The sequence below is a fragment of the Heteronotia binoei genome, chromosome 8, assembly GCF_032191835.1.
Source record: "Heteronotia binoei isolate CCM8104 ecotype False Entrance Well chromosome 8, APGP_CSIRO_Hbin_v1, whole genome shotgun sequence".
NCBI lineage: Eukaryota > Metazoa > Chordata > Lepidosauria > Squamata > Gekkonidae > Heteronotia > Heteronotia binoei.
Window position 1 is genome coordinate 40,478,340 of NC_083230.1, and position 12,038 is coordinate 40,490,377.

Genomic DNA, 12,038 nt, shown 5'->3' on the forward strand with positions numbered 1-12,038 from the left:
TAAATGCTAAACATTTAAAATGATAAAAAAAAGAACTCCTTGTTTTCAAAATAACTCCCAGACTCCAGCATCCAATACACAAACTCTCTATTCTTCAACGTTTATCTAGCTCATTCTTGTTAGTCTATAAAGCACAGAGTGAGACTAGAAATTAACTAAATACAAATGTTTGCAATTACTGATTAGTACTTGATTCTACTGACTTTTTAACCATTTTTCTCTCCAGATCAATGTAGCCATCACACAACAACAATAATCCATGGATATTGGGTATACTTCTACATGTTGCGTAAATTTCAGTTCTATTTGCTTTGCTATTTTATTTAATAAAAAATGCCCAGTGGAATCTCACAGTGCAAAATTCACTAAGAGAGAGGCCCTTCTCTCTTGATTTCATTTCAGTTAAACATTTTTATAAACACAGAACATACATTCTAACCATTTTTTCTATGTTTACTGTCCTACTGTTTTACTGATATTTATCTTTCCTGTAATTAGATGCTAACAAAAGTTAAGAATATACATACCAGATTCAAGTATTGCTTCCTACGCTTTTGTAAAAAATAATAATGGTGCTGTCATATTAATATTCAGTGTTTCAGCAAACTTCATTCATAATACCAAATCTAAATATCTGTGACATTCAGAGGGGCAGTAACTTAGGGTTTTTTTCTAAGCATCTACTTTTCAGCATCTACTTTGCATGCAGACCCCATATTCGATCTTAGGCAACTCCAGTAAAAATTGTCAAGTAGTAAGTAGACTCTGGACAGCTGTTGGCAGTCAGAGTAGAACATACTGAGGTGGTCTTACTCACCATAAGACTGTTTCAAGTGTTCATCTGAGGTACAGTTCATACACTCCAGAGTAGTCCTTAATAATGTCTATGGATTTTCCAACACTTTTCTCAGAGTCTGAAACCATGTTTTCCTACAAATACTAACAGGACAGCGCAGAAGTGAATGCACTCAGTGTTTCCTCTAAGCAGAGTTAGTGCGAGGTAAATCACAGGTTTTTAGCCTCCGGCTCACACATTTTTGTCCTAGCTCAAGAGGGATGGCATCAGAGCAAACTAATTTATGCAGCAGCCAAATCACTCAATCACAACTTTCATGCCAGTAGCTCACGGAGTAGAATTTTTGCTCAGCCAAATTCCACAGATTAGAGGGAGAATTGGATATACCTATAACATTGCAGAGACCTGCTCCCAACCACATATCTTAGTAATGTCTCACTTAACAGAACATTATGCCTCCTTCTCTCTCACAAAACAGCAACATAGCAATTGCTTCCCCACATGCAATCCAACACTACAAGAGAATTGTGTGATTGTTGCAATCATTTTGGCAAAGTTGACTATATTTTTTCCCCAATCCATCTGCTCCCTTCCAGCAGGGAGCGAGTCAAAAGGCAAAGATCCATAAAAATGGTTCTGCACATTTGCTTCTAATAGTCAAGGTACTCCCCAGAATCACATCCTAGTTACTATCTCTTCCACTTGCATGCAAAGGAGGCCTGAGTGTGTAAAGCAGGTGCTTCAGTTCAGTATTTACTTGTACATCCTACAATATGGGCTGAGACAGATGTACAATAGATGGCATCACTAACACAGATACTGGCTTGTGATTCTCCAGGCAAAGCACAATATTTTATTTGCATTTAATTTCTCTAACTTGTCACTTCTTTCATTAATAGAAGTCTCATAACATTTCTGTATGCAAAAAAACCCTTTTACATTGCTCCTATTCTTTTTAAAATATACGTATGCTATATACTTGTCTCTTTTTCTTTGGGACAAAAAAGGGCAAGATCCCCCAATATAGACAATTTTATGTAATTTATTTATATTGTGTTTTATATAGCGCTTGTTTACTCTTCTAGGCATTGTTCTGCCTCTCTATCGAGCACAGCCATCTCCACTGTACAGAAATCAAGATACAAATTTGTGTAGTGTGCTGGTTAGAGTGCCATAAAAGCTCACTACTCTCAGTCTCATCTATTTTACAGAAATGTTGGAATAAAAATAAAGGAAGGAATAGCCATTTATGTTACCCTGTCCTCTTTGAATAATGGAAGGCAAGAAAAAAAATCTCCAGAATGTTCAATTTGTGGGATTATCACCTTTAAAAAATTAACTATTACTGAAGTCCTTTTTTCCAAAGTTCTGAATTGTTCCTATTACCCCCAAGATGCAATTGTGTTATAATCCTACCAGATTTAGATTTACATTCTACAAAGCGCCCATTCATTTAGAGGTCTATATCAATTTGTAACAATGAGGTCTTCTCTGTTTAAAAATAGCATGTGTCAATTTTTCCTTTTAAAAGTGCATCCTCCAGGGTTTTTTGTGACAATGGTCACAGCGACCCTCTCTGGTCCTACTAGAGAACAATTTCAGCTCAACCCTCCAGTAACTATAGTCAGCACTAAATACATGCTAATTCAGAAGTTAAAGCCAACATATTTTCTTATATTTTTCTTTACATTACTGATGATTTACTACCTGAAGCAGAACATATATCCATTCAAGGATAATTTAAATTGGTAAAAAAAACAAATGATGCAACAAAGCAATTCTTTGTGATTTATAAATGGAAAACAGAGTTATTCTAAATTCACCATATGAACCATTTTCTCCACCTATGAAATTCAGCATACATATATAAACCAGTAATTTTCAACTTTAAATTGTTGATGGACATCTGATACAATAATCTGCAACAAGACATTTCAAATAAACAAGGGCATATTCAACTCCAAAATGTGTTTTTTAAATCTTATTAAAAATTAATAGCTTGTATGGATCAAATCATACATCAAGAAGTATTTTGTTTTATTACAATTATTAAAGTCTTTTCTGGACCTTATAATTATTTTCCTTTTTATTAAACAAAACTAGAAGTGCCTATAAAATCTTAATGCAAATAACTCTCTTAATTAGCAGATTTTTAAGTCTGTATCTATATATCAATGCCGCTTGCTGTTTTTTAAAGAGCTTTTAATAAGGAGAAAACACACATAAATCTTTTGACTACAGTTTCTATATAATTTCAGAAGACAGTGTTTGCAGCACCTCTTTTTAACCGCCTTTCCTATTGCTATGGGCTCTCAGTTTCAAAGTTTAACCAGGCACAATCACCCAAAAATAAAAACTAATTTAAGCCAGTCCAAAGAGACTGTTGATTATTCAGGACTCCCCAGGTCTGGCAAAACAAGCCATCTGCCATCAGCTTTCCTGCTGGCCATTAATTAGAGGCCTGTCAATCAAAAGAAGGGCTAGAAAGAAGGGAGGGGAAAGAAAGAAGAACCCTGACGCTCAAGAGAAAGCTTGCTGAGCAAATGGACTGTCTTGCATCATGAGCCCAGAGGAATAGTGTCTGCCAACACAGTAATGCAAAAAGTTCAGCCAAACGCATTTGCCAGCAAGTTCAGAAATTATTCAGGTGGACTCGGATGACCCTGCCCAATGAGCGAGCATGGACAGATGTCATGTACCTTGGAAGATGAACGCTTTGCTCCCGTTGTGCAGTCCTTGCACTTGCAACACTCCAGCCACAGAATCTCCCAGCTGTAACTCGGTCAGCACGTCGATCTGCACCGAAGGGTCCACGCCAAAGCCTAGAACTTGAGCCAGAATGGATGAATTACTCCCCACGCCAGCAACCTGTATTTCCCCCCTCCCCTTTTCCACCCACCAGCTTTTCCGCCTTCCCATTTTCCCACTGAACAGCTCAGGTACTTCTTCCGACCAGCCAGTCCTATTTCCATGACCTACTTTAGCACGATCCATTGGTAAAGTTCGGGTATGTCACCCAATTTTCCGCCTAGATAATACACTTGAGTTGGGGAGATAGGCACCGGCTCCTTCCCTCCCCAAAGCTGCCCCTGGACATGAGGCTCGAGCGTAGGAAGGGCTTTTCCTCCCAGGTTTTCTGCTTGCTTTTGACGGGGGGGGGGGGGGGGGCTGCTCTTCTTGCTCGGCGATCCCTCACTTACCTGAAGCCAGACTGCCGAGCAAGCACAAGGCGCTTAAGCAGACCCGCGGCTCCATAGCGCAAGAAGAAATGGGCGATCAGTCCATAATCCTCTTTTGGGAATATAAATAGCGATTGGAAAACGGGGTGGGAGAGAAATCGTCCTGGGCCGCCACCCGTCGGGTCGTCTTCGCCTCAGCAGCAAGTGGGGCTCCAGGCGGCGAGGGGACGACGGGGAGCCGCCAAAGCCCGCAGCATCCTCCCGGAGGGCTCAGCGAACAGCAGCGCGAAGCCAGCGAGCAAGCCGCTCCGCAAAACCGCCCGGAATGGCGCCAAGAGGAAGGCAACGCGCGGGGGGAACCTGTCGGCAGCAGGCGGAGACAATGGAGCGCGAGAGCCGCAACTGCTCCGGCGAGGAGGAAGAGCCCGAGGCGTGCCGGTCCTTGGCTGGCTGGGTCCGTCTCCAACGCCAGTCGCCGTCACCCGGAGCGCTACCAGCAGCTGGAGCTCGAGGCTGCCTGGCTCCTCCCCGCCGGCAGCATCAAGAGGCAGAGAAGTCGACGGCGCTGAGGCGGGGGCGGGCGGCGGCGGCCAATGATGACAGGCCAGTGAGCGGGAAGGAAGCTCCTTCGGCAGGCAGGCGCCCGCCCGCCCTCTTTTCACAGGCGCGCGTGCCTCGCTCGAGGCAGCTCTTCCAGCCGGGATTGCAACAAGAGCCCGACGAGCTGCGCTGGGCCTGGCGGCGTTGGTTTCGGCGCTGAGGAAGAGAGCCCTGCCCAGAAGCTAGGCGCGCGCGCACACCTGGGGACCTCGCTTGCCTGCGCCCAAGTGCGCGGGGACTAGTAGCCGCCGACACTTTCTGGCGCGGGGGGGGGGGGGTGCAGAAGACCCGGGCGTTTTATTAATACGGCGAATCCCGGCCCGGAGACAAGCGATTGGTCCCAGGGCGCGCGCGCAAATCCCGGTCTATTCTGAGGAAGGTTTCGCCAGGGACTAGCTGCCCTTCGAGTCTGTCAAGCAAGCAAGTGCCTCAGAGGCCGCGTGGGACGCCTGCACGCTCGGTGGGATTCACGCCGGTATGTTCGTCGCCTGCCGCTCCGGATGACAGCATTTCCATGGCTGAAAGCCTGCTCTGTCTCATGCACACGTTCGTCTGCCGTTCATCAAACTGCAGGCTTCTTTCTGAGGCACGCGGGAGGGGGCGGGGGCAGGGAGGCCCTTGGCGCGCGCGAGGTCCGCCCACGTGTGGTCAGAAGCCGGGTTGTCGCGCTCCCTTGGGCCAGGCCTGCGCGGCGTCGGGCAACAGCTGCGCCTTCGTTCTCCCACCTCGCAGACTTCCCGACTGCAGAGACGCCGCGGATTTAACAGGCAAGGGGAGAGACAGTGGCGCGAAGCGGTCCACTGCCGACATAGCTGGGCTGCCAAGCAAAGCGACAGCGGGGTTAAAATGCTGGGTCGAGCTAAAGCGCTGCCAGAAGTGATCTTTGTCTTGCGTCGGGGACTTTCAAATCGCAAAGTTGAAGAAGCCTCAGAAGACAGGCCATTTGCCGTGCTGCCCGCCACCAGGAAGGAGAGAGGCAGCAAAATCCCGCCCCCCGGAGGCTGCTGGAATGCCCTGGGAGTTGGCCTGGCCAACTAGGGGAGCCCTGCAACCGCATCCCGACTCTAAACGCTGGGCGGGGACGGCGCGGAGGCTGGTTCAACTGCCGGCTGGTTTACCCAGCAGAGAAATGGACTGTGCCATTGCAGGCTGCAGGTGGTTTCAAAATTCAAATGCAGAAAGCGACCACCTCTTCTTACATGTGGTGGTGGAGCTTTTAACATAATCTTCCAACATGTAATGCTTCTCCTGCAGCCTGAAGTGGTGTGATCCATTCTACTGCCTTGACCGCAGACCTTTACCACTTCAGTCTCTTGCCTGGGAAAATCAGGCTACAGGTATTCCACAGAGCAAAAGCAAATGCAAGTCCTGGTCTGGGCACATCCTAGTGCGTGCCATCTTTCCAACGCATGTTCCTCCCTCCATCCCTGCCTCATGCTAGACTAAATGGGGGAAGAGGAAAGAATAACTCTGCTGCTGCTCATCCTCCTCAAAGGGACAAAAGCTTTGAACAGACACTGTACCAAGAGTCCCCTTGGCAATGCCTTTGGCTATGGAACACCCACTAAACTCAAGGGAAATAGCGCGAAAGAAAAAGCAGAGAAAGGGACCCTTTTAAGGCTCCAGACTGCAGGGGAAAGCTGGATTAATGTGGGCCAGTTGTGTGAAAAAGTTTCTCTGCACATGCTCTTTTGCAGTCCAGGCATAGCACATCCTTGTAATTGGGTTCATTCAGTCCTTGACCAAATATTAGAGAAATGGCACAACTTTTAAAGAAGATGTTCATCATCAAGAGCATGAAGTACTATGAATTAGGTTCTGGAATGGAGAGGGTCAGCAGTAGGATACACCAGGGAAAGAAAAGTGTTTCTGAAGATGTGCAGAAAGGCAGGCTGTACTAGGAGGTATCCAAAATGTTGCATTAATGATGATGGTGGATGACTCATTTTATAGGAGGTTATTTGTATAATCAGTTGCAACACTTATTATTTTAATTAACTGTCTTCATATGGTTTTTCTACATGTCTAATAAAATTATTAAGAGCAGAAAGAAAGTTACCATTGGGGCAAGAAGATTTATCTTTTGGTCACTGGTGTAAGAGGCAGATACGAGCCCTGGCATTTTGCTCTTTAAATATTTTCCACAGTGATTAATTTCTACACAAGGAAGATTTCCTGTTTGTTTTTTTAAAAAGATGAAGAGTGTTTTACTGAATGAGTCTGTTGAATAACATGTTCCTGGAAATTATTTGTTTTCATTTTATCCCACTGCAGAGAAGTATTCATTTTTAGTAAGCTCTCCTTTAATTTACTGTTGGATTGTTCTACTCATTCTGCCACTTAATTTGCTTCACCTGTTGTGAACCAGTGTCATAATATTTAACTAAGAGCCAACTATCATAGGAATGTATAATTTTCAGTTGGCTCTAATGAAATCTCAAGTTGATATTGGATCAAAATTAAGCATGCATCTAAATATATCAGGGGGAAAATATTAGTTATTAACTTTTAAGGCAACATAGTAATCACTGTAGTGAAATTAATACTCATGTTCCATATCTGCCAGTATTGCTACCACCTGACTTGTTAAGAAGGCAACTACTAAATGGGCCATCAAGGATATAAATTATTTCCCCCTTTTTATATTGCTTATATAGCACGTTGAATGAAAAGGCAACCCCTCCCCAAAAAGTTGAAACTCAAATTCTGTGATAGGAGTTACAGAATTCATTCAGTTCCTTTTCATTTGGAATAATGCTCTCAAGGCAGTTTACAATCTTAAAATAATATACAATGCAACCTTTAAAACAATCAGTAGGATAAAACAATACTAAATAACAACAAAATCAAGCCAGGAGCATAGAAACTACTTTTTCATAACAAGAGTGTATTTGAGTTTTATTTATTTATAAACTATAATGTCTGAGAGAAAATGGCATTGTTACTATCATATTACTACTGCCAGTAGATCATTCTGGCAGTAAGTTTCCAGAGTATTAATATTTTTACTCTGCAGTCAGGATCAGTACATATTCTAATATACAAATTGGACAACTATTTCCTAGGTATTTCCAGTACCAGAGACTTAACCAGAAATACATATGGACTTGGATATGACTGGATGCTCGATGTCTAGACTGTGGAGATCTCTAAGGCTGACCATGCTCAATGCTGCTGCAATAGCCTTTCCTATTTTAGGTTATGCTTTCCAGATTTTAAAGGGGTTTTTTTTACTATCAAGATGTAGTGTAGAAACCAAGGGTTCTTTGTAATTCTAGATATTATTAAGAGACCTCTTATTTTCTAATAATGTCCAGTTTTGCAAACTAAATTATGAATCAGGATTTGTTCACTGCATTTGCACCTTTGAGAGAAACTATTTACTTTATATTGATTTACTTGATTTATACTTTAGTTTTCTCCTTAGTGAGAGACCAAAGTGCCTTACGGCATTCTCCTTTACTCCATTTTATCCTCACAACAGCTCTTAAAATGTGTGACTAGCCCAAGGTCACCCAGTGAGCATCATAGCAGAATACAGATTGGAACCTGGGTCTCCCAAATCCTAATTTGAAACTCTTACCACCATACCACACTGGCTGTTTATTATGTCGGTCTTGCGAGTATATCAAAACGCCATCCAGGTAACAGACCACACCCTTATATAGGTATTTATGCAATACTTCATTGATTAAGTTCATGAATACCCCTGGCGCCCCCTTAAGACCGAACGGCATGACCAAGTACTCATATTGGCCCAGGGGTGTGTTGAAGGCTGTTTTCCACTCATCCTCTTCCTTGATGCGCACCTTGAAGTAAGCATCTCTGAGGTCAAGTTTAGTGATTTTCCCTTGGGACACCTCCCCCAAGAGATCCCATATGAGGGGGAGGGGGTAAGCATTACTCATGGAAATTGCGTTCAGGCCACGGAAGTCAGTGCAAAGCCATAAACTGCTGTCCCTTTTCTTTCTAAATAGTACTGGAGCGGTGTGTGGGGACTTGGCAGGTCGAATGAACCCCCTACGCAGGTTGAGTTCCAGGAATCTCTATAACTCCTCCCTCTCCCCCTCGACTCATTGAATACAGCTTGGCTTTGGAAAGTGGCCCCCCCTCCACCAGTTCAATGGCACAGTCAGTGGATCTGTGGGGGGGAAGCTCATCAGCCTCCTGGGCGTCAAACACCTTTCGCAAGTTTTGATACTCGGGGGGCAAACTGGGCACTTCAACTCTGGTGACATAGTTTCTCAAGCTGGGGAGGGGGGTGTGGGCCCCATTTTTTATTCCACCGGTGACTCTTGCACACCGGATCCAAGGAGTAAATGGCATTCCCACTCCACTGGACCAGGGGGTCGTGGTCGGCCAGCCACTCCAGGCTGAGGACTGGGCGATAATGAATGTGCAAGGTTCCCAATGTTCCCCCACCCCCAAGGCACCCACTTCGGTCCTCGTCCTACATGGCTCCCCCTTCATTGGGCTCCCGTTCATTTGCTCAGACACATAGGATTCTTGCAGGGGCACCGTTTTTAATCCTAACGCTTCCACCAAGCTCAGGGATAATAAGTCTTTGGAGCATCCTGAGACCAGTAGGGCCCTGATGCAAGAAAAGCGTTTCGTAACGGGGTTTACTAGTGTTATGGGTACATAGTACAAAGTCCCAGATAATCTCACCTGTAGTGGTGCGGCCGTGGCTCTGACCTGCTATTGCGCACTCCTCACAACAGGTCTGTGTTGTTTCCCAGCAGCTGGGCCTCTCCTCCCTCCTCCTCGGGGATCGGCTTGCGGAACTGCAGCACTGCTGACTTGGCCTTGGCCATTGGGGTTCCGGTGCCCCCAGTTTTCTTCTTAGCCTCTGCCTTCAGAGGTGTGGAGGTCCACAGCTCCTTTGGCTTGTTGGGACATTTGCTGGTGATGTGATTCCTACCCCCTGCACTTGAAGCACAACTTTGCTTTGGCTCTCCGGTCACACTCCTCACGCGAAAGCTGTTCAGGGCTGCGCTTGGGTAGATTGGGTCAGAGTGTCTTCTCCCAAGATTCTTTTGTGGGGGGGGGGGGCTTGTTGCTTCTTATGGAGGGCAATCATCTTGTTGCGAACCTCTATTTAGCAAGCTAGCTGAGTCCACCTGACCAGATCTCGTGGCTCCCTCAGTTTCAGGGCTTCTCTACATATGTGACTTGAGGCCCCTCCTTGACTTGCTCGATCCTGGCCCCATCATCCCATTGTTGAACTTTGGAATTCAGTGCCCTGAACTCGCTGAGGTACTCTCGGACCGATCCAGTGCCCTGCTTCAGGTCTTGTAGGGCCGCTATCATGTTAGTCTCTTGTAGAGGGTCTTCGAAGTGGTGTCGTAGAGCCCTCAGGAGGTCTGTGGCCGAGTTCAGCGCAGGGGATCGCCTCTTGAATAGGGTGATGTACCACCAGACTGCCGGGCCCTGGAGGCAGCTGCCAATGTAGACTACTTGCGACTCTTCCATCGGGAAGTTACGGGCCCAGATGCTGAGGTGCCCTTGTACAGTCACAATGAAATAGGCTAATTCTGATGGGTCCCCATCAAATCTCGCTTCACTTACTTGGGGGTCCCCGGGCACTGCCACTGGTTCCTCCAGCTCAGGTTGAGGTTGTAGCACCCGGTCGTCCCTCCCAGCGGGAATCGGTGGTTTTCCCCCCACCTTCAGGGGCTGGTTGCAGGGGGGGTGCAGCTGCGATCCGCTCCCCCATCGCTCGCACTTGCCAAGCGAGGCTCTGCATCTCATGGATGATGAAGGCGTGCATGGCTTGCATTTCTTCCCGGAGCTGGGTGCTTTGAGTGGCTAAACCTTCTTGCATCCACTCCGCGGTTGCGTCCCCCGGCCTGCCAGACCGGGGGTCCTCCCCTCGACTTTTGTTGCCCTGGAACCCCCACAGGTGGTACGAGCGTTGCAGTTCTGAAAGTTGGTGGTGCTACTGGGGGTTCTCTCTAAGATCTCCAATAATACTCTCCAGAAAATCAATGGAGTCCGTCTTTCATCCGCACCGTCACAGTGACTGGGGTGTCCTGCGGCCCTTCTGACTTGGGTTTTTCCTCACCATTCGTTTTAGTAATCCCCATAGCCTGGTCCTGTTCACCAGCCATTGTGAGTCTGGGGTTAGGCTAGGCCAGGGTGATAAGCAGTTCCGACAAAATGTCAGACCCAGAGTCAAGGAAAAGACAGTTGAAATTCAAGATCTTTATTCCAGCTTCATGGGCATTACCATGCGTTGTCGGAACTGACCTCTCTGTCAGTTCCCCCAACTTATAAACCTTTGCCCTGACCGTTATAATTCAAGCCAATGCGTGCTAAGAAAAAGCGGGGGTTTTGTGCAGGATTTTTTCTAAGCTCTCCTCACCACAGGTGCCCACTATCAGTTCATGGTTCTCATCTCCTCCAGCTCTCTGACCTTGGTTACCTAGCAACTAGCCAATTCCCAGACATGCCATCCTCCCTCCAGATAAGCATCAAGTTACAGTTATATCAAAGGCATAGCAAGCGCAGCATAGCATTGAAGCACAGCATAGCATTGTACAGTTGAATACACATGACAAGAGGAACAATATGGAGTGACTCTTGACAGCTACGACTTAATAGCTAGCTGAACTGTATCACTTCAGATTGTAACTTGAATGCTCTGCCAATTTACAAAACCCAGCACACAGACGCTTATACACGCGTATGTATAGATGTATATGTATGTGTGTAAATATATGTATAAACTACATAAGGGCTTGCAATCTTATGTGATACGATCTAACAATGCTATTTTGCTCCCTCATCTACTGTTCCTGAGAAATAGAGCATAGGAATATGTATCAATGATAATCGAGATGCCAGGCTTCATGCTTGATTTTTGATAGGCCTACTATTTGATACCATGAGAATTACTAAAAATTCCCCCACTTTGATGAGTATAGCACAATCTTAACTGTGTTTCAACAGGGGAAAAAGTCCTGCTGAGTTCAATGGGACCTGCTCAAGTAAAGGTGCTCAGTACTGAAGTAATACACCATTGCATATCTGAAAGAAAAATCCTTTCAAAAAGTGGATGGTTCAATATTATCTCTAGTCAAGAAACTACTAGAGAATAAGAAATAAAAGGTGAAGTAGGGAAGTTAGCTAATAAGATTAAATAAAGGGGACAATGGGGAGGGGGGATGGCATTTGAGAAGAAGAGCTATTCTGCGGTCGAGCAAATTAGTTAACATGGGAGATCGAAGAGTGAGAGGACATCATTAAAGACTGAGTAGGCATCACACTCAGCAGGGCTCACTTCCAGTAATTGTGTTTAGGATCAGACTGTACATGTTACAGAGTTTATCAAGGCAAATGTTAAGTGCTGCTGAGTGGTCCTTTTTAGGTGTGACATCAGGAACAGGTGAAAATAGCCTTGTAGCCTCACTTTACTCTCATTTGGGATGTCTACACTACAAAAGGATTTCACAGTTCTTCAT

The 12,038-nt window shown here is 45.5% G+C and overlaps 1 protein-coding gene across 4 annotated transcripts in view; it reads right to left on the bottom strand.

The window, feature by feature from the left end:
• NELL2 (neural EGFL like 2) overlaps nucleotides 1–6,778 on the bottom strand; it is a 271,279-nt gene extending 264,501 nt beyond the window's left edge. For 3 of the 4 annotated variants that reach the window (XM_060244945.1, XM_060244946.1, XM_060244944.1), the window contains exons 1-2: nucleotides 3,997–6,778; nucleotides 3,496–3,624 (exon numbers count right to left, since the gene is read on the bottom strand). In XM_060244945.1, the coding sequence (XP_060100928.1) occupies nucleotides 3,496–3,624; nucleotides 3,997–4,051 (184 nt within the window). In that variant the 5' untranslated portion in view covers nucleotides 4,052–6,778. The remainder of the gene's footprint in view (nucleotides 1–3,495; nucleotides 3,625–3,996) is intronic. The other variant, XM_060244947.1, reaches the window with a different exon arrangement.
• Between the last annotated feature and the right edge of the window lie 5,260 nt (nucleotides 6,779–12,038).